Source organism: Bufo bufo, chromosome 4 (assembly GCF_905171765.1).
Source record: "Bufo bufo chromosome 4, aBufBuf1.1, whole genome shotgun sequence".
In the NCBI taxonomy this organism is placed as follows: Eukaryota; Metazoa; Chordata; class Amphibia; order Anura; family Bufonidae; genus Bufo; species Bufo bufo.
The window spans coordinates 601575924-601599179 of NC_053392.1; the positions used below are offsets into that span (position 1 = coordinate 601575924).

At 45.4% G+C, this 23256-nt stretch overlaps 1 protein-coding gene across 1 annotated transcript; it reads left to right on the plus strand.

The window, feature by feature from the left end:
• The first annotated feature begins 222 nt into the window (after positions 1–222).
• LOC120999341 (heme-binding protein 2-like) lies at positions 223–19697 on the plus strand. Its single transcript, XM_040430209.1, has 4 exons — positions 223–369; positions 9050–9179; positions 16204–16360; positions 19478–19697. Exons 1-4 carry the CDS (start codon positions 223–225, stop codon positions 19695–19697), a joined length of 654 nt encoding a protein of 217 aa, XP_040286143.1.
• Positions 19698–23256: the final 3559 nt, after the last annotated feature.

Here is a 23256-nt window from a genome sequence, read left to right on the forward strand (position 1 = left end):
ACAGACTAATCCATTCTGCCTGTCTGATCGCACTCTAAAATAACCAGACAAGCATGATGAATGACCCCCAATGAGTTATAAAACCCTCCACACATCCTTGTCCCCAGGTGAGGGTGATCGGACATAACTCCAGGCTTTACCTTGCTGATTGGGAACGTTCTCTGCTCCACCCATATCCACCTCCTATATCAGCAGCTGAGCTCCCCTCAGACACATCCAGACATGGAGGTGAGGAGAAGACTTCTGCTGGGGCTGCTCTCTGTACTGGGGATTGCAGTACAAGCTTCTGATGTCTCCAGTCAGAACCAGTTGCCTCCATTTTGTCACCATTATGACTGTCCAAAGTACCGGCTGGTGGAACAATATGATGTAAGTGTGGGGGAGGGGTGTTCTGGGGCAGATTTCATGATTTTTTTTTTTTTTACCTAATGTTATAAAATTACTATTTTATTTTTTTTCCTGTTAACTGGTTAAAAAAATAAATCCTGTTGTCGTAGTCTATATAACTGGGAAAGCATGGTGGTCACTACTGCATGACTGGGGTGGAAAATGTCCTTGTTAATGCAGTGGAGCTTCACCTACTCCAATGGTTGTGTATTAGGGATGAGAGAACTTGTGTTTAGAAGGTCTTGATTATCTAAGAAAACCATTATGGATTCCACTACCATGGACCGTCACTTATGATCTGTGGTAGAGGAATCCATAACGGTGTTCTTAGATAACCTGAATGTGGACCACAAGTTCTCCCATCCCTAGCAGGTCTGCGATCCAGGCGTTAGAGAAAGCTGACTGATGGCCTCTGTTAGGCCTCCTGCACACGACTGTATGGCTTTTTCAGTATTTTGTGGTCTGCAAAAATATGGATGATGTCTGTGTGCATCCTGTTTTTTGTGGAATGGAACATCTGGCCCCTGACAGAACAGAACTATCCTTGTCCGTTATGTGGACAATAATAGGATATGTTCTATTTTTGAATGGAGAAGTGAAAACTTAAAGGGGTTCTGCACTTTCATTTAACTGATCTATCCAGAGGATAGATCAGTTAAATGAAAGTGCAGAACCCCTTTAAGGTATAGAGTTGGTTTTTTTTTTTCGTATAGGATGTGGACCCATTGATTTCATTGGGTCCACAAAAAATGCGGACAGCACACCATGTGTCCGCATCAGTATGTCCGTTCCGTAGCTGCGCAAAAAAAGAACATGTCCTAATCGTGTCCATTTTGGGCATTGTTACAATGGATCTGCAAAAAACGAATGACATACACTTTTTTTTTTTTTTTTTTTTTTTTGCAAAATGCATCCGGTTGTGTGCATATAGCCTAATAGTACAGGTGTTTTCACAAGTGGCAATGCCAATGAAGTTTTTTACTTTGGTTTTGTGGGGACGAGGGTGGCTTAAATATATAACACTTTCTGTTACTGTAGGTCCCCAATTGGATCTCAAACTTGCAGTCATCAGATTGCAACTTGTACAGCATAATGGAATGTGCTCCATTCTATACAGAAATGGCTATAGTTCAGTGCTGCCACCTGCTGGCCTGAACTGTAATATACAAGTAATGAGCCTGGAAGCTTAGTATAGGCTCGGGCTCATTACTATGAATGACCGCCTTCCCTGATCTCCACCAGGGGGAGACGTTCCTTACCTGGAAGCACAGGTTTGCCGGTCTTGGCCCCCTCAGGCACGATGGTCTCATTTGACCACAGTATCTGAGGGGTTAAATGGCCAGATGGCTTTACCGCAGATTGCGGACATTAACAGCAGATGTCTGCTGTATGTAGGAGCAGGCACCCAGCAGCCATAGCACTCGCTCCGGAGCAGGCATTATCTTTAACCTCTTACGGACACGGCGTACAGGTACGCCCTGATGTCCTGGTACTTAAGGAAACGGGGTGTAGAGGTACGCCCTGTGTAGTTCCGATCACCGGTGGGCGGTGATCGGAACCAGGTGCCTGCTCAAATCATTCAGCAGGCACCTTGGTACAATGCCCAGGGGGTCTTGTGACAGGATCGCTTCTGATTGGCTGGGCGGGTGGAGTGGCAGACTTGAATTGCTGGAGCTCCTCTCCCCGCTCATACACCTGTATTTATTTATTTTTTTCGCTCCATGCACTGACTGTGGCCGGCACTCTTAGCGTCCGGCCACTGTTAGCGCATCGCCCACCCCACATCAGCTTTGTACCGCTGATCAGCACCAGGGCCGTCTTTGCCGCAGGTTAAAAGGGGCAACTGCCCTGGGCCCAGTTGCTCCTGGGGGCCCAAGGGAGCTCCGTTTCCCGACTCCCATTCACTAGTCTATGCTGTGTGAGTGGTGCATTGCGAGGGGGGTGCTGGCCACACCGGGTGTCACCCGCTGCCCGCCGGTGCTGGAGTTCTCACTCGCAAGTCTTCAGAACAAGCAAGCACGTCGGCGCTGTCACATGGTAAAGGGGGTGTGACTCACTGCAGCCTGGTGATTGGTGGAGCAGCCAGCAGGGACTAAGTCTCCATTCACACGTCCGCAAAATGTGTCGGCATCCTTTCCGCAATTTTGCGGAAAGGGTGCGGACCCATTCATTCTCTATGGGGACGGAATGTGCTGTCCGCATCCACATTTGCGGATCCGCACTTCCGCATCCGTGCTTCTGTTTCCGCAAAAAATAGAACATGTCCTATTCTTGTCCACAATTGCGGACAAGAACAGGCATATTCTATTATGTCGGCAATGTGCGGTCCGCAAAATACGGAATGCACATTGCCGCTTTCCGTGTTTTGCGGATCTGTGACTCCGTGTATCCGCAAACCACATTGCGGACGTGTGAATGGAGCCTAAGTCTCCGCCTCCGGAGCTAATGCGATTGGGTGGTGACTCACGTGATCAGTGACTCACTCACCTTACACAGCCAGACGTGCTGCTGCGCCGGGAGGAGGTAAGGAGAGCGCAATCATGCATATTGACTTTATTTTATATTAGAAATTTAGACCGGTCACCAAATTATTAATCAACCCCATTCATAAATTAGTGGGGGATTATTATAGACTGCCCCAGGAGACATAAGGGGTTGGGTTCTCTGTCTGCTGAACTGGGGCCACCCGGCCACATTTACCAATCTTTGTTCAGGAGGGCCCTCATCAATAAAGATCCGTGTGGTGTGGACTGGTCATTTTTACTAAGGAATATACGGTAGTTAAATCATTTATGTGCAAAAGAGAAAATAAGAAGTCGGCTCCAATCCGATATCTGCACATAGACCAAGAGTCTTAGTCTATGTGCAGATATCTGATTGGAGCTGACTTAGGGGGGTATCCAGGGGGCTCAAGTAAATTCTTGCCCAGGGTCCAATCAATATTAAAGACTGCCCTGATCCGCGCGTTTGAATCGTGTGGTGTTTTGTTTTTTTCACTTTTTGGGGCTTTCAATCTTTTTAGTTAGTGTGAGGTGTAGGGCAAAGTACGTGAACACCCGCCCCCCACGCACACTGAACAAAGTTTTCCGTGCACACTCCCCTATGGCCCGCTGGCCGTTCTCGAACGAGGAGGCATACACCCTGTATGCCTCCGAATTCGAGAGCCCCAGTGAGGATGACCCCACTTTCCTCTTGTCATCCGCGTCCTCATCTAGCGATGATAATGCGGAGCAAGGGGAACTCCATGCCAGAGACCCTGTGGCCCACACTAGTACGAGCAGCTCTGGAGCTTGTACTAGTTTCCCGGCCCACCAGTTAAGTCTGCCTGAGCGCCCTACCGGTGAACTTGCATGGTGTACCCCAGAGGATTTTGAGCCTGATTTGTTGGTCAACCAGGAATCCAGATTTGCAGTGGGCCTCACTGAATATGACTTAGTTTTTTTTTTCAGTGACCACTTTGAATCTGATGGTGGAGCAAACTAACTTGTATGCCCAACAGTTCATTGCTCAACGCCCGGGCTCCTTTTTGGCTAGACTCCGGTCAGTGCAGCCGAGATGAGGATGTTTTGGGGCCTCGTGCTGCATATGGGCTTAGTCAAAAAAAACTGTTAGGCATTATTGGAGTGGGGATGTCCTCTACCGGACCCCGCTTTACAGTATGGCCATGACACGTACCAAGTCTGAGGCCATTTGGAAATTTTGGAGGCCTATGTACCTGGAAGGGAGGTCAGTTGTCTCTCATTGCTTTCAAGGGGAGACTCATTTTCCGGCAGTATGTTCCCTCTAAGCGGGCGAGGTATGGCGTGAAGCTGTACAAACTGAGTACTTTAGGGTACAGTTACAAGTTTTGTGTACGAGGGGCAAGATTCCCATATTCAACCCCCAGAATGTCTCCAACCCTTCCCCCCCCCCACTGTGGGTGTTAGCGGGAAACTTGTGTGGGACCTTATGCACCCACTGCTAGATAAGGGTTACCACCTGTATGTGGATAACTTTTATACTAGTATCCCCTTGCTCCAGTCCCTCGCCTCCACATCCGCTTGTGGGACCGTGTGGGAAAAATCAACATGGCCTCCCTACGTACCTATCCCCAGGGGTGAGACCCGTGCCCTTACCAGTGGAAACCTGTTGCTGGTCAGATATAAGGACAAGAGGGATGTCCTTGTACTGTTCACAGAAATGGCATCACACCTGTCCCTGTGCGAGGTACCATGGCAACTGTCCTCAAGCCCGATTGTATCATTGACTACAATCGGTATATGGGAGGAGTTGATCTCTCTGATCAAGTCCTGAAGCCATATAACACCATTCGCAAAACCCGGGCATGGTACAAAAAAGTTGCAGTCTACTTGGTACAGGTTGCCTTGTACAACTCTTTTGCGCTGGCAACACAGGGAAATTCCTCCAGTTCTATGAGGCAGTCAAGGTGTTTTTTTTTTTTTTTTCTTCTGACCGGGAAAGAGCAGGCCAGAGTACCTCAGGAACTGGAGGCTCCTGGATCGTCCCTGGCCGAAACTTTCCAGGTGTGGTCCCCCATACTGGAAAGAAGGGACTGTCCCCAAAAAAGGTGCAGTGTCACAGGAGGGGTATACGGAAGGACACCACCACTTGGTGTGACACGTGCCCCGATCATCCAGGCCTCTGCATTGACTGTTGCTTCCGGGAGTACTACACTTCCATGGAGTACTACATTTATAATCCCCCCTTCACCAATTTTAATTCCATTTAGCCACTGACTATCAAAAAAAAAAACTATGATTCTCAGACTTCAGACACCAAAAAATAAAACTCTTAAATTTTTATTTTTTTTGTAAAACTAAAATAGTAGAAATATTAGGTATCACCGCGTTAAGAAACTGTTTTATAAAAATACCCCATGACCTAACCCCACAGATGAAAACTGTGCAAAAAAAGCTATTTTTTGGGGGCAAATTTTCCATTCAAGGGTTAACAGCCAAACAAAACTTAATGTTTATTACCCTGATTCTGCAGTTTACAGAAACGCCCCATATGTGGTCATAAACTGCTGTATGACCAAACGGCAGGGCACAGAAGGAAAGGAACGCCGTATGGTTTCTGGAAGGCAAATTTAGATATTTTTTAGTTTTTTTTGCACCATGTCCCATTTGAAGAACCCCTGATGCACCCCTTGAGTAGAAACTCAATAAAAGTGACCCCCATCTAAGAAACTAGACCCCTCTAGGTTTTACAAACTCTATTAACCCTTTAGGTGTTCCTTAACAGTTTATGGCAAATGGAAATGAAATTTCTGATTTTCTCTTTTTGGTAACCTTGCCTCACAAAAATGTAATAGAGCAACCAAAAATCATATGTACCCTAAAAATAGTCCCAACAAAAGTGGCACCTTATCCCATAGTTTCCAAAATGGGGTCACTTTTGTGGAGTTTCTACTCTAGGGGGCTTCAAATGGGACATGGTGTAAAGAAACCAGTCCAGCAAAATCTGCCTTCCAAAAACCACATGGCACTCCTTTCCCTCTACACCCTACCGTGTGCCTGTACAGTAGTTTCCGACCACATATGGGGTGTTTCTAAAAACCACAATCAGGGCAATATTGAGTTTTGTTTCTGTTAACCCTTGCTTTGTTACTGGAAAAAATGTCTTCAAATGGAAAATTTGCCAAAATTGAAATTCTGAAAATTTTATCTCAATTTGCCATTAACTCTTGTAGAACACCTGAAGGGTTAATAAAGTTTGTAAAATCAGTTATGAATACCTTGAGGGGTGTGGTTTATATTATGTAAGCCTCACAAAATGACTTCAGACTTGAACTGGTCTGCTTCTAAGCCTTGTAACATCCCCAAAAAATAAAATGGCATTCCCAAAATAATCCAAACATGAAGTAGACATATGGGAAATGTAAAGTATTATAGAAGTAGAGAAATTGAAACTTGGAAATTTTCAAATTTTTCCAAATTTTTGGTAAACTTGGTAATTTTTTTTTATAAATAAAAATGTTTTTGTCACATATTGTACTTCATGACACTGGTACAATGGAGTCAAAAAATTCAGAATGGCTTGGATACGTAAAAGCGTTATTCACACATAAAATGACACTGGTCAAATTTGCAAAAAAATGGCCTGGTCTTTAAGGTGAAAATGAGCCTGGTACATAAGGGGTTAAAGGCCCAACATCTGCTGTATATGTACGACTGATGTTGGCAAGGGATTAACGGTACACTCAAAGCAATTCACTTACTTTTTTTATGGATGTTTTTCTGAGAAAATGGCCACCTTCAATTGTATCTGGGCTGTGAAAACAGACAAAATAGGACATGTCCTGTTTTTGAGTCAATATTTTGATCAGTATTCCTTGTCCCTTTTATAAAATAAATAATTGAACACACCATAGACTGTCACTCTTATGAAACCAGCCATTTTCTCTGTGAATGTACCCAAACCTGATGCGTACCTCCCGTACTCTGGTCTAAGTGACTTTATAATGGAAAGACTTTTATACTATGAATGCTCTGAATTATTTGTGAGGCCAATACTTGTATGGAGTGACCCTGGTGACAGGTTCCCTTTAGAACACATACAGGACATGGATGAACAGGATTCCTGCTCCCTAACTCTCTACCGACCCTCAGAAGCTGCAGCAGTGATGGAGGCATTACACAGCAGTATCCAGCAGTTTAGATGGAATGAAAGGGGTTGTCCGCTCTTTACTATTGATGACCTGTCCTCAGGATAGATCAATATACAATTTTTTCTAGTTTCTACTCTAGGGGTGTATTAGGGGGGCTTCAAATGGGACATGGTGTCAAAAAAACCAGTCCAGCAAAACCTGCCTTCCAAAAACTGAAAGGAATGCCATACCTTCTGTGCAATGCAGTGTGCCCGTACAGCAGTTTACGACCACATATGGGGTGTTTCTGTAAACTACAGAATCGGGGCCATAAATATTGAGTTTGGCTGTTAACCCTTGCTTTGTAACCAGAAAAAAAATTATTAAAATGGAAAATCTGCCAAAAAAGTGAAATTTTGAAATTGTATCTCTATTTTCCATTAATTCTTGTGGAACACCTAAAGGGTTAACAAAGTTTGTAAAAACAGTTTTGAATACCTTGAGGGGTGTAGTTTATAGAATGGGGTTATTTTTTGGTGGTTTCTATTATGTAAGCCTTGCAAAGTGACTTCAGACCTGAACTGGTCCCTAAAAATTGGGTTTTTGAAAAATTTCAAGATTTCCTTCTAAGCCTTGTAACATCCCCAAAAAATAAAATATCATTCCCAAAATGATCCAAACATGAAGTAGACATATGGTGGATGTAAAGTAATAACTATTTTTGGATGCATTACTATGTATTATAGAAGTAGAGAAATTGAAACTTGGAAATCTACAATTTTTTTTTTTACAAATTTTTGGTATTTAAAAAAAAATAATAATTTTACTTCATTTTACCAGTGTCATGAAGTACAATATGTGACAAAAAACAATCTCAGAACGGCCTGGATAAGTCAAAGCGTTTAAGTTATCAGCACTTAAAGTGACACTGGTCAGATTTGCAAAAAATGGCCAAGTCCTTAAGGTGAAATAGGGCTGAGTCCTTAAGGGGTTAAAGGGCATCTGTCAGCAGATTTGTACCTATGACACTGGCTGAACTGTTGGCTGTGCACTTGGCAGCTGAAGGCATCTTCATTGGTCCCATGCAGGCATGGACTTCAGCCAGTTAATAAAATTACAACTGGATCGGAGAACCGCGTTTACCGGCTGAGTCCTGATCCAGTGCTCTGGCGGCAGGTGGAGATAGAAGTGAACATCACTTTGCACACCGTTGATAGTTGGTGTGTTTGTCTATTATATTTGACACGTGTGCCTGCTATTGAGTATATATTACTATATCGCTTTCCTGCATATAGTTCATCACCTAGGCTGCCCTGGTTTTTGGTTCTATCACCTCGCTGTTCAGTATTATCTGAACTCTATTCCACTTTCTTCTCCACTTTGGTCTTTACCTCTGGTGCCCTGTGTGTTTATCCCATATCTCCTATTTTAGGAGTACAGGATTAACCCCCCTTTTTTTTTTTTTTTTTTTCCTTCTCCCCTTACCTCGATCAAGTAGGGAACCTGTTAAAAGTTTGAATCCCACCCCTGGTCCAATGTTCATTTTTCTCAGCATCGCATGCACATATGATGTTTAAATATATGCAAGTGAGCCTCTAGGAGCAATGGGGGGGGGGGGGGGGGGGTGTTACCATTACTTAGAGGCTCTGCTTTCTAACTGCCAAGCCCTCTGGACTTTGAGTGACAGGTCCAGGTGTGGTGGTGGTTACACTGCCTGGCCCTGTCAAATGGGTGCAAATCTGCTGACGGAAGCCCTTTAAGACAGTATGTATCCCTTATACACCAGCAGTAGTTTCAGTCCCTCTGTCTCCAGAAACCCCTCTTCCATTCTCCCCTGTCCCCTCTCCATAGACTGCTGTTATCTGATACTTCAGTGAGCAGGCAGTCTGTAATCACTGCTCAGATCTATAGTCAGTGAATAGGAGGGAGATCAGGAGAGGAGCTCAATAGGAGACTCTTTAACTGGTCAACCTATGAACATCAAAGTTGCTAAAGGAAATTTACAGAATCTAACTGGTCAACCTAGTTGTTGACAGCGGATTAATTGTCTTCTAACAACTCCTACATTTTCAGGACTTTGAACTTCGTCAGTATGAAGAAACTCTTTGGGTAACAACTTCACTAAAACAGGACATTTTTGGCAGCGGGATGGTGATTAGTTTCAACCGCCTGTTTATGTATATCAATGGGAACAATGCTTACGGTAGGTTGTCTTTTATAGTAGACTCTGTTCACATCCATATTGTAAGGATTTGTGTTCTGCAGCGCTATGCTTGCCATTAAAATGACTGAAATCCTGCCAGATATAATAAAATGCTAACAATTCTGACTTAACATGGCACCAGAACAATAAGGGTGCCTTCACACGCGGCAGATTTTGTGACTGAAAATTCTCTTGAATGAGGCAGCGAGCACATGGATTTCTGCAAGCTTCATTGAGGGGAATGGAACTGATTTCAGTCGTGGAATTTTCTGCCACGTCTGAAGGTACCCTAATGGTCAAAAACCATTAAAAGAATAAAGGCATCCAATGCTTTAAGGTAACAATGGAGCGTTCTAGACTTCATAATGTCAAACTCTATCATATAGTACATTAGAGAAACTCTCATAGCTGCCAACTGTCCTGAATTTGCAGGAACTGTCCCCGACTTTCAGAGATGGTCCTGGCAAATTCAGGTTGTCTTGAGCAGAAAATGGGTGGGGGCTAATAGCTGGGCATTTCTGGATGCAGTTGGGCATTCCCAGGTGAGGGATTCCCAGTGTCCCAATTTTTACTAACCTAAACGTTGGTAAGTTTGAATTCTGTATTTTGAAGATAAAATATTCTGGTGTAGGAGTTTGACATCTGGCCTATAATGTGGAAACTTCCAAACCCATGCCAGTGTGCTTTATAACACTAGTGTGTGATATACAGTCAGGTCCATAAATATTGGGACATCAACAGAATTCTAACATTTTGGGCTCTATACACCACCACAATGGATTTGAAATGAAACTAACAAGATGTGCTTTACCTGCAGACTGTCAGCTTAAATTTGAGGGTATTTACATCCAAATCAGGTTTACGGTGTAGGAATTAACATTTTTCCACTGCCTCATTTGCTAAAAGTTGTTTCTTTAGACTGTAGAGTCCTGACCAAGTTTTCACCTCCAGTAGAAGAGATAATCCCAACTAAGACTGGGCCCCCTCTTGGCCTGGCCCCATAGCAGTCGCATTGTCTGCTGCTATGGTTGTTACGCCCCTGCATTATAGTTCTCTTATGCTGTTGGACAGAATGTGTTCCCAGCAGGGAAATAGGAAGTGGTCACTATTCCCCATTTCTAGTACAGAAACAAAACAGAAGATTCAGAACTATAATAAATCTGAAGCCCCTAAACAAATATATCACCTATAGCAGATTTAACTGGAAACGTTAAGGTCTGCAGTAAAGCTGATCAAGAAATGATGGCCACGATGGATCTTAAGGATGCTTATTTTCACGTCCCAATCCACCCCCTCCTTCCCAATCCAGAAAATACCTAATTTGCAGTACAGTTGGAAGGATTTATCATTTCAATTGACTTTTGGAATCTCTTCTGCCCCCCCCCCCCTTATCTTCTCCAGGATCATGGCAGAGGTAGTGGCCTCACTAAGTCGAAAGGGATGCCGAGAGTTCGGTATCTGGACGATCTTTTGGTCATAGCAGAAGATGCTGATCTTGCCATCTTCAGGCTCTGGGCAGGATAGTCAATTGGGGAAAAATACAACCTCCTTCCAGACAACCAGAGGGTATTTTTAGGCATTCTTCTAGATTCCATCCTCCAGAAATCCTTTTTGCCTCCCCTAAAGATTCAGGTTCTTAAACTCAGAATCCAGCAATTCCTGAAGAAACCCATTTGCTCAGAGGGCATGAAGATGCTAGGACTCTTGTCATAAATGGAACAGGTCTTGGTCCACCCTGGACCAGAAGATGTCTCTTATCAGAGATGCAAGGATCTATTTACAGTGGTGTCTCAGACAACAATCTGCAGACTGGGGTATTCTGGAGTCGGGAAAGCATTTTTCCATTGAGAGATGCCAATTCCTTGGGCTGGGATGCCCTTACAGCCATGGATTCCTTCCAAGGGACTTGGTCTGAACCTCAGAGGAGGATGTCGTCCAATTACAGGGAACTTCAGGCAATATGGGAAGGTCTTGCAGCAACACAAGCTCAGGCAAGGAATAGTCATGTGCTAGCCCACTCGGACAATTCCACAGCGGTGGATTACATCCAGCATCGGGGAGGAACGAGGCATTGACATCTTTAAAGGCTAACTGTCGTGTTTTCATATAAAAAAAAAAATCTATTTAGCATATATTACTGTTGCAGCAGCATTATGCGTAAAGCAATCTTTAGTTTCTTCCCATACCACCATTTTCCTTGAGTTTTTCCTTTAGTTACGGCTGTCTTAAATCCTACAACATGAGGATCTCAAGATGGCTCCTCTGCCAGTTCTGAGGCCAAAACTACCTTCCCTTACACACTTGCTGTAACCAGCAGTTTCCTGCCAGCCAATCAGATTAGATTACTGAGACACAACTCCTCACTCTGAAGCCTAATGCAGACATGCAGTGTGAAGGACCGCCCCTGTCTTCTGCTCCCATTAAAGGGCTTGCCGGTGACATCACATCTACACCCGGCGCACTGAGGAAGGAGCGGCCGAGCGAGCATCCTCCCCTCAGTGCGCCTGTGCCAACTGAAGACAGGTACGGCGCAGGCATCAGATTTTGAATGCAGACAGGGCCAGCAGAGAACGAGCGCGTTCGCTGGCCCTGTCAATCAACATGAGGAGGGGGCGTGTTTATGAGGAGGATGCGGCTGCTACCAGCAAGTAGCCGCCCTACTTGCTGGTAGACAGGTAATTTGCATATGATAAGTCAGTTTTTTTAAATTATCTACCGAACGAAAATTATTAACATTATCTATTGATATATCGCAGTATAGGGATTATAAGTAGAAAAAAAAAACTTTAGTGGGGTGACAGAAGCCCTTTAAGTTGGGAGACAGATGAGCTCTAGTGAAGGTCCTTTAAGGGAACAGTGGAAAGAGACAGGGGCCATTAATGAAAGCTGTTTATAAGGTAATTACAGATCTCTTAGCAATCATTGACAGACTAACTCTAATAGACTAGCAAATAAAAAGACAGATCCTTTAAGACCTCTCAAGCCAGTTTTTGTTTTGGCAGAGGAATTTAAAGTGCTTTTCAGCAGTGCACCTCAAAGGCTGTCTCCTGAAAAAGGGGTATTAAGCTGGCTGACATAAGCACATTACTAATGTCAGCTGAACATAACTATTAGTGCCATCTCACTGCCTAAAGCCTTTATTGAAAAACAAACTTTTATAATATACTCTAGGAGCAGTGGGGGCCTTGCACCTGCTCCATTTGCCCACCTCTTATCACGCCCTTCTCTTGACAGGGCCAGGCAGCACTGCTCTCCTCCCGCCAGCCATTTATGCAGTGTAAATCTTGCGCAGTGAGGGAAGTACGCTCGGCGGCTGCTGACTACCTGCCTGTGCCGAATACTGAACTGTGCAAGATTTACATGGCCGACGGGAGGAGTAGTGCTTCCTGGCCCTGTCAATCAAGAGAAGGGCGTGAAAAGAGGTGGGCAAATGGAGCAGGTGCAAGGCCCCACTGCTCCTAGAGGCTAATTAGCATATTATACATTAATTTTCCTCAAGGCCTTAGGCAGCAAGATGGCACTAATAGTTATGTTCAGCTGACATTAGTGATGTGCTAATGTCAGCCAGCTTAATACCCATTTTTCAGGTGACTGAAACCCTTTAAGGGCAGATTTCCTGAGTAGACCGACTAGATCCAGGCAATTTTTTTTTTTTTTGTCAAACAGCCTTTCAGGTGATCTGGGAACATTGGGGCAATCAAAGTCTGGATCTGTTTGCCTGAATGAGAAACCGCAAGGTTCCTTTTTCCCTCAACCCAAGGGTTCCCTGCATGGCAGTAAACTTTACCCAAGGTTGGAAGTTGGATCTAGTTTATGCTTTCCCCCAATCCTGAGGGTCCTGCAGAAGTTTTGAGAAAATGTACCCTAATCCTGGTGGTCCCCTTTTGGCCCAGAAGAGGCTGGTTCGGTCTGAGATCCCTCAGCCAGGAGGATCCAATTCTGTACTCTTCAAAAGAGGACCTTCTAACGCAGGGTCCAATCAATCATCTGAACCCAGGCTACTCAAGCTGTCAGCTTGGTTACTGAGCAGTCCATCCTCCTAGGGCTGGGTCTCTGGGAGAGTTGTGGGTACCCTAATGCTTAGTAGGAAGTCCAATACCTCTAAGGCATATCTTAAAATTTTGAATAAATTCACCTCCTGGTGTGGCGACAGATTTAACCAGTCCTCTCCCAATATCCCTCTCATGCTTGGGTTTTCGTCAGGATGGAATGGATTTGGGTCTCTCCCCAAACACACTAAGGGTTCAGGTGTCTGCTCTGGGTGCCCTCTAACACCAGTCTTTCTGAAGTCCCCTGGATATCTAGCTTCTTAAAAGCTGCAGATAGGCTGAAGCCTAGAATTAAAAACATGGTGGAACCTGAGTAGAGTTCTTTTTTAGGCTTGTCAGATTTCCCCGCTTGAACCTTTTTTAGATCAGCACTCCAGCTGTCCTGAAACTACAACTTCCAGAATACTCCATTCACTTCTATAGTAGTTGCAGGAGCCACTGAGCCTGGGAATTGCAGTTTCACAGCAGCTGGAGGTTGCTGACCCTGGCTATAGATTCACTGTCTATCAAGTGGCTTACACTTAAAATAAATAATAATAATTTCGTAGCAATATCAAGTATGAGTTCCAGGCTCTGTCCAGCCAAGACCCCCTAGAGTCTGAGGATAAACTAATATTTAAACTAGACCCCAATTTCCTTCCAAAGGTAGTATCTACCTCCTACAGATCCCAAGATATTGTCATTTCCTCAATTTGTGGCAATCCCAGAAATGAACAAGAGGTTAAATTCCATAATCTGGATGTGAGAAGGGCTGTTCAGTATTTGGTTGTTATCAAAGAATGGAGGATAGACTTGTTTGTTCAGTTCTTCTGTCCTATTAGGGGTAGGAAAGTGCAAAGAGCTCCATATCCCACTGGATAAAGAATGCTATTACTGAGGCATATAAAGCAACTGGTAAAGAACCCCCCTCTTTGCTCCTCGCCTATTACAGCACCCTTGGATAGCATCCGCCCCCTCAGGACAGGAATTGGGGGAGGGGGGAAGAGAGAAACACAACCACTTTAAAGGAGGTACCAACCTCCCTCACGCCAGTTCGGTTTCCTGTCCTAAGGGATAGTTTGGATTCATAACCACACCAATGAGAGCTGCAGGTGCCCCATGTGAGTATTTGAGGGCCTACCCGGAGGCATAAGGCTTCTCAGGAAGCCGCTGCAGAGCCTGGACCTCTGACGCTCCCCTCCCTTCTCCATCGGGAGGTTTTACAGGTCTCCTGGACGCGCGGACCTCTGTGGCCATGTTCGGCTGCCGATATCTGTCGTCACTTCCGGTTGCTGGCGCCGACGTCCATTCCAGTTTCGGCAGCAGGAGGAGGCACAATGCTGTAGACTGGGGGGGGGGGGGGGGGTTTTCTCCAAAATCTCTATAGCTCAAGTGTCTTATAAGGCTATCTTTATATTTAAGTTTCCAGATCTAAAGACAAAGGGTGTTATTTGTAAGAAAGGTTCTCCCCAGCCTGAGGGTAACTATTTGAAGTCTGTGTAGGCAAGCTACTGGAGGATGAGGCCCATCTCTTATGACAAGCCTAAAGCAGATGATCCAGGGATAAAGTGAGGGAGTCGGTTAATAGCCTCCTGGAGACTCTCCCCAGCACCTCTGTAGCCGCTTCATTCCTCCCCCCCTCCCCCAGCGACCAGGAACTGTTGTCAGGATTGGAGGAAGAGGGAGACCATCATCAGATGAATCTTTTGATGATCATGTAGCGGGAAAGCAACTTTTTTTTTTTTTTTTTAGGCCTAAAATATTAGCTCCTTATTTAGAGTAGTGAGAACCACCATGGGGTTGGATGATTGTAAAGAGCCACAGTCTGTTAGAGACTCCATGTTTGAAGGTCTGGGCCCTAGAAAGTAAGGGTTTTGATGTCCATGAAAATATTGCCACTTATCAGAAGAGTGGAGCAGACCAGATTATTTATTTTTTTATTCCCTCTGCCTTAAAACGTCAATACCCATTTGAGGATGTTTCGGCCTATTGGGACAGAGCCCCAAAATTGGATGCCCCAGTTGGCAAAATTTCCAGAAAAGCAGCCCTCCCTTTGAGGACTCTGGTTCCCTAAAAGATCCCATGGATAGAAGGGCTTAGATTTATTTGAAAAAGAGCTGGGAGACTATGGCAGGTGCCTTTTTTTTAGACCTGCCATTGCGGCCACCTCTATTGCAAGATCCCTGAAGATATGGATGAAAGAATTAAAAGATCATATTAAGGAGGGAAACCTTAGATGAGTTGATTTCCTCCTTTCCAACCATATTTAATGCTATTGATTTCCTTGCGGATGCTTCTGTTGACTCTTTTTAACATTTTCTGCTAGGGCTTCTGCCCTTTCTAATTCGGCTCTTAGAGCCATCTGGTTAAAGGACTGGAAGGGTGACTCGTCCTCCAAAGCAAAATTATGTGCAATACCTCAGAACAAATATGCAGGGCGGCCACTTGGAAGAGGGCTCATACCTTCACTAAACCTTATAGGCTTGATGTTTTCGCCAATGAGGACATGGCTTTTGGACACAAGGTCCTTGGTGCTGTGGTCCCTCCCTAAGTGTTTATTTCACTTTATTTCTTAGGATGTGCTCTCATGGAGATGACTACCAGTGAGTGTAATACTAATTTCCCCAGATATAATCTATCCTTGCAATCAAGCTTCACTTGAAGTAGATTTATTAAACTGGTGTAAAGGAAAACTGGTTTCCTCCATATAATTTTTTTTCAGTGCTCCCTCAAAGACTTACCTCAATACCTTTTCCATGCTTAACTTTAAACAGTGCTACTTATAAACCAGTGTAATTACTACTGTATCCTCAAATTGATTCAATTTTATGCACTAACTAATGTCCTTTGGACAACTAAGCCAGTTCTACTGTACACCATTGACCCCATAAATGAATATTTGGCTGTCCAGTGAGGGGGTTTTGGAGACTGTAGGCAATATGTTCTATCATCTTGTCTGTAAAATTTCTCATTTTCCAGCCTTTACTTTTTTATAGGGCTGAAGATGAGTATGACTGTACCTGTGATGGTACACGTGCCATTAAAACCACCCACTGAGAACACTACAATGTCCTTCTTTGTGAAGTATCCTGCAAAACCTACAGACCCTGAGGTTTACCTGGAGCCACGTCCTGCAGCTTCTGTATATGTCAAGTAAGTGATTACCAGTTGAGATCATGGTCCCCTTTATTTTGTAAGTGATGTGGGGAAAAAATCGTCAAACTATGGCACACATTACATGACGACCTGATTATGCCTAAAAGGTAAAGTTCATACGGGCATATTGAACTGAGTGATGGGGCTGATTTCGAAGACCTCACTAAAGGCTGAACTTGACAGGTAACATGCTGCATAAGGGCATTTTTATTTTTCGTACTAAAAGGCCAAAATAACTTTCAGCTGTTTCTTTGCTGCATTTTTGTCACTTTTTTCTGCAAACAGTGGTGCAGATTTACTAATACTGTGTAAGTGTAAACTCCCAGAAATGTGCCAATATTCTGCTTTTAAAGAGGACCTTTCACCTGTATAAACTGTTAACTGAGTATGCTGCCATATAGAGCGGCGCCCGGGGATCTCACTGCACTTACTATTATCCCCAGGCACCGCTCCGTTCTCCTGTTATAGGCTCCGGTACCTTTGCTTTTTAAGTTATAGTAGGCGGGACTTACCTTGTCCTGTGGGCGTCTCCTTCTCCTAGGCTGCAGCGCTGGCCAATCACAGCTCACAGCCTGGGAGAAAAAAACCTCCCAGGCTGTGAGCTGTGCGCTGCGATTGGCCAGCACTGCAGCCTAGGAGAAGGAGACGCCCACAGGACAAGGTAAGTCCCGCCTACTATAACTTAAAAAGCAAAGGTACCGGAACCTATAACGGGAGAACGGAGCAGCGCCCGGGGATAATAAGTACAGTGAGATCCCCGGGCGCCGCTCTATATGGCAGCATACTCAGTTAACATAGTTTATACAGGTGAAAGGTCCTCTTTAAATTATATCCGTCCCCACAAAGCCATTAAAGAGGCTGTCAGAATGATCAACCCTATTAAACCAAGGATACTGCCTAGTAGGGCTCCTCATACAGTCATTTAGCATATGGACAAAATAAGGGCATCAGTTATTTGTTAGTCATATGCAAAGGGGAAAGTCGGAGCACCAGGAGGCAGGGCTGAATCCTCTGAGCACTCCGCCCCCCCCCCCCTTCATTGAGAGGCCTAGCCATCGGTATGAGGACAGAGCTGTGTCCCAACATGATGAGCCCGCACAGTCAGTATGCCTGGGTTAATGGGGTTGATTATGCTGACAAAGCCTCTTTAGGCCACAACACCTCAATGGCCAACACATAAAGGTTGGTGTGTAAAACGCTTGATAAACGCAAAGAAAGTTGTTCCAAAGCTGATGCATTTTCAATGTTCTTTGTGACATTGTTTTTCCTCCTACAAATAAGTATGTAAAAAGGACAAGAGCTACAGCATGCCACTTAAGACCAAAAAGGACAGTTATGAAACAGGACACATTTTATTCATATTTCCCATAAATCTACTGCATAAAATGTATCAAAACAGGAGCAAAAATCCACTAAAGACAAAGTGCAGAAAAACACTAACAAACTGTTTTAAAGCCTCCTAATGTCTTCCACAATTTCAAATGTCTGCTCAATCAAGTCTTAATGGCTCTGTACGTGAGATGTCCTTATGTGTGTAGCAGATCTCTGCTTTTTCATGGGCAGAGGTGCAAGGATGAGAAGGAACAGGTCTGACTGTACACTGGTGGAATCTATCACGTGGGGGGGGGAGATACCTGCAGACAGTCTGTCATACTTCAGGACAAGTGTCACACTTGATTAAATTCTTAAACCTAAGGCCTCTTTCACATGGGCGTGTCCGGATTAGGTCTGAATGCGTCCCGTTGTGGCAAACCCGCGCGAGTAGGTACCCAATTGCAGTCAGTTTTGACTGCGATTGTGTTCCGTTCAGTTTTTATCACACGGGTGCCATGCGTTTTAAACACGCGTGATAAACTGAATGTGGTACCCAGACCTGAACTTCTTCACAGAAGTTTGGGTTCAAGGTTGTGTAGATTGTATTTTCCCTTTATAACATGGTTATAATGGAAAATAGTATTATGAATACAGAATGCATAGTAAAATAGGGCTGGAGGGGTTAAAAAAATTTTTTTTACTCTCCTTAATCCACTTGTTCGTGCAGCCGGCATCTCTTCTGTCTATCTGTGGTGAAAAGGACCTTTGACGTCACTACACTCATCACATGGTCATTCACATGATCTATCACCATGGTGATGGATCATGTGATGAGCGTAGTGACCTCATCAAAGGTCCTTTTCCTCACAGATGAAGACAGAAGAGATGCCGGCTGCACGAACAAATGGATTAAGGAGAGTAAAAAAAAATTTTTTAACCCCTCCAGCCCTATTTTACTATGTATTCTGTATTCAGAATGCTATTTTCACTTATAACCACGTTATAAGGAAAAATAATAACAATTGGGTCCCCATCCCGATCGTCACCTAGCAACCGTGCGTGAAAATCGCACCGCACTTGCTTGCGATTTTCACGCAACCCCATTCATTTCTATGGGGCCTGCGTTACGTGAAAAACGCACAGGAGCATGCTGCGATTTTCACACAACGCACAAGTGATGCGTGAAAATCACCGCTCATGTGCACAGCCCCATAGAAATGAATGGGTCCGGATTCAGTGCGGGTGCAATGTGTTCACCTCACGCTTTGCACCGGCGCAGAAATCTCGCCCGTGTGAAAGGGGCCTAAGGGGGCCTTCACACACTGCAGAATTTCCCACAACTGAAAATCGTCTCCACCTGCCTGAATGGGGCTTGCAGAATGTGTTCTCCTCCCTGTTCAAATGAATACTGATTTAAAAAAAAAAAATTCCATTCACAGAAAATTAGGCAACAAAATCCGCAATGTCTAAAGGCACCCAACACTGATCTAGAAAAGCTACTCCAGTTTTCCTACTTGAGTGAGATTGCAACTTTTAAAAAGTGTAGTGAAACCCATTAACATGGCTAACCACATGCCCATCCTTACCATATTTCAAAGCTGGAGTGAGTGGAGTTAAAATGCAAAAACACAATTTTTCAACTTTTTTTTTTTTTTTTTTTTTTTTTTTTTAAATCCAGAATTCTGTAGTGTCTGCATATTAAGGGCCTATATATATATATATATATATATATATATATATATATATTTTTATATATATTATATCTTCTGGATATTCATGTAAGCTTTCCATTCTTTTCAGGACTTTTGGAGGATATGCCCTAAACACTATGTATGCTGAGCAAGCTAAAGCCCTAGCAGAGAAGCTGGAGCTCCTTGCTCTGCCGTTTGATGATACATACTTCATACATGGTGGCTATGATGCTCCTTCTCAAATTTTCAACCGTCATAATGAAGTGTGGTACATGGCAAAGTCCTCTCACCCGAGGGGATTTCATCGTTCCTCTGCTACTCAGCCCTGAATGTGATCTCCATACCGTCTTATATCATCTTACAAGACGCTGTTAAATGGTACTCAAAAACTAACATGCAAAACTTCTAAAAAATGCCTCTGGTAAATCTTAAGCATTGTCTTTAATGTAGCATGTTATCATGAATAGTGCTGTTTTTGTAACAGATTTTGTTGCATTAAAATATATTTATGGTCAGGGCTAGGAAACGTCAGCGTACGCAGAGACCCCTGCCCTGAGCAAGGTGGCTGAATTATGCCGGGAGCCACGACGAGGGTACACCAAGAAAAGGGGGCATACCCAGGGAAACCTTGGAAAAAGGGGCGGGGGGGAGGGGCGTGAAGCTCGGGCGCCTGGCTGGACGGGAGTGAGCGGAATATAAGGCCAGACGCCCCTCCCACAAATGCAGGCTGGAACCAGCCTTACCTATTTATGGTCAGGGCTAGGAAACGTCAGCGTACGCAGAGACCCCTGCCCTGAGCAAGGTGGCTGAATTATGCCGGGAGCCACGACGAGGGTACACCAAGAAAAGGGGGCAAAAAACAACCATTAGTAACAAACATTTTATTACATGATTTACAAAGCCAACGAACAAAAGGCACGTGCGATCTCAAGTTGAGGATCAGGAATATATCTAGTGTAGCAAGAGGACCGCCAACGCCCCATGCTTCGAATGACGTGAGCTGGCACCTGATGTCGTGATGCGGCAGAAGCTGCCCCTATGCGGAAAGAATGCCCTGATATAATTTTGGGGTCGTATCCTAAACCTTGGGCAAGAGCACGGATGCAGGTAATGAACCGTGTGGCGGTAAGGGGTTTGCCGGCGTGCGGCAGGAGAGGACTATCTGAAGGACCGAACCGAATGAGTGATAATAATTGGTGCAGCACCTGAACTGGGCACCATAAGTTGGAGGACGGATAAAATTTGATTGCAGTAGGGGGACCCGTCTGACTGGTCTTGGTAGAGGGAAGGAGAAGAGTGTAGCAACCTCGGCCCCAAGACAGATGCTGTTTCAACGGGTGACCCTGACGGTTCGGACCGGCTAAAACTTCCCCCGGCCTAAGAAACCCATAAAAAATGAGGTACATGGCTGCTTTCAAGACCAAGCTAGTGGAGGGCCCAAAAGGATGACCGTCCAAAGACGAGGAGAGAGCCCTAAACAACTCGCTAGACACGGGTTGCCTACGGCTCTGGGACCCCTGACCCTCTTTCTGAATACCCCGAAGGGTGGCCTTAATGGCCTGAACAGAGAAAAAGGACCCGCGGTGTGGATCATCCAGCATGAAGTGGTGTTGCAGCCCAGCTAAATAGAGTTTGATGGTATTGTGTGACAGCCCCAGTTGGTAGTGACAATGGGCTAAAAAGGCCATGATGTGAGCCGTTTCGGAATGAAGACCCCTTGGGTGAGTTCTGGAGAATTTATCGAACGCCCTCAAGCCGGCCTGGTAATTCCTCGCTGTATTATGCGAAAGAGACTTTCTGACCAGACCCTTGGCTTCGTCTATGAGGACATCTAGCCCAGGGTGAGGGTGCTGAAATGAGGCACGGGCGCACCTGACCGATCCGCGTCGGGCACTTCCTGGAAAAAAACGGGAAAATTAAAGCGGGAAAGTGCGTCCGCGGCCCTATTCTGCTCGCCTGATATATGTATGCATCGGAAATGAAAATTGTGGCGGAGGGACAGCCAGACTAGCTTGCGCAAAAAAGCCATGATCTTGAACGACTGGGCCCTGCCTTTGTTAACGATGTCCACCAAGGTCTGACTATCCGTGACAAAGGACACGGACGAATTAGACCAAAGGTGACCCCAAACCTGGGCTGCCGCCACTACGGGATATAGTTCCAGGAGGGGAGAGGATTTAAGAGCAGCAGGATCAGAGGCCAATTCTGGCGGCCATCCGGCGGCCAACCAATGGGACCTGAAAATGGCAGCGAACCCGAATGACCCTGCGGCATCGGAAAAAACGAGAGGAGAAGCTGAACCCCACTGAGGCACGAATAGCGAAATGCCATTCCAAGTGGACAGAAAACTGTCCCACATGCACAGGTCCGCGATGGCATGACCGTCGAGATGGACAACAGAATCCTGCTCTGGAGCGGAGGGCAACAGAGATAATAAACTGGCGAGAAAGGTCCTGCCTTGAGGCATGATTCTGGTGGCGAAATTAAGCATCCCCAGCAAGGATTGCAACTCGACCTTGGTCAAAGAGAGGGACCGGACCGCCCGAGAGATGGCAGATCGGATCCGATGCAATTTCTCGCTGGGAAGGCTGGCCTCCATCTTAACTGTATCCAGAATTATGCCCAAGAAGGTGACCCTGGTGGCCGGGCCCTCCGTCTTGGCGGCAGCGACAGGGACCTGAAGACGGGCAAAAATATCCAAAAGAGTGTGAGGAATGGATGGGACCTGACTAGGACTTTCTACCATAAGGAAGTCATCCAGGTAGTGAACTACCATGGATAACCCGCCATGATGGGTAAGGATCCAGTGCAGTGCTTTGGCTAGTTGGTCGAAAAGCCACGGGCTACTTTTAGACCCGAAAGTGAGACGGTTGGCGAAGTAGTAATTGCCCGCCCACTTGAAGCCATAATACTTCCAAAGCTGAGGGTGGATAGGAAGCTGCTTGAAAGCATCGGCTATATCTACTTTAGCCAACCAAGCCCCGGCCCCTGCCAGCAAAATGTACTGAATTGCCTCGTCGACCGAGGAATATTGCATTGAATACTCCTCGGATGGGATGAGAGAATTGAGACTCGGGATGGCCGACATATGAGGCGCAGAGAGGTCGTAAATGAGACGCTTTTTATTAGATGACAGTTTAGTAACAAGACCAATGGGACTGATGCGCCAGGACTGGAAAGGAATGTCTGAGAATGGACCGATGACAAACCCCTTGTCGACCTCCTGTTGGATGAGAGAGGTGACAGCCTCAGGATCGTTGGCCGCGGATAGCAGGTTAGGACCCGTCCAACAGCCCTGCGGGAGAGTAATGAGGCCCGTATGGAAACCCTCTCGGAACCCATCCAACAAAAAGGAGACAAAAAGCTGATCAGGGTGATCCCGCAGGAGAGCAGCCAGTAACCCCAAATTAATGTCGGCTAGTCAGGAATCCTTGGCTGCCCTCCTGGGACAGGAGGAGCGGGGATGGGCCCGAAAACAAAGGGAACAAATATGGAGCGCCCGGCAGGAATTGAAGGCACATCCCTTGGCGTTAAAATTATTGCAAACCTGGTTGCCCCCGAGAAACACGATGGGTCTGCCCAGCTTATCTAACGACGGGGAAGACCTGGATGACCCAGAAGGACCTGCCGAGGGGGCTGACTGTGGGGCTTGCACCGGATTGGGACACCAGTCGGTAGAATGAAAAATGGACTGGCAGGTAGCACAGAGGGGGGCCTTGAGACCCGCAAAATGCCGGCAAAACAATTCCATATCCAGCTCCGCCCAGCTAGACACGAACTGGAACTGACTCAAAGCGGCCGCGGCTTTAGCCGAAAAAGAACGATGATAATCGTAAAAAGCCGTGCCGCCGTATTTGTGCCCCAAGTCCGCAATCCGGTACAAGTAAG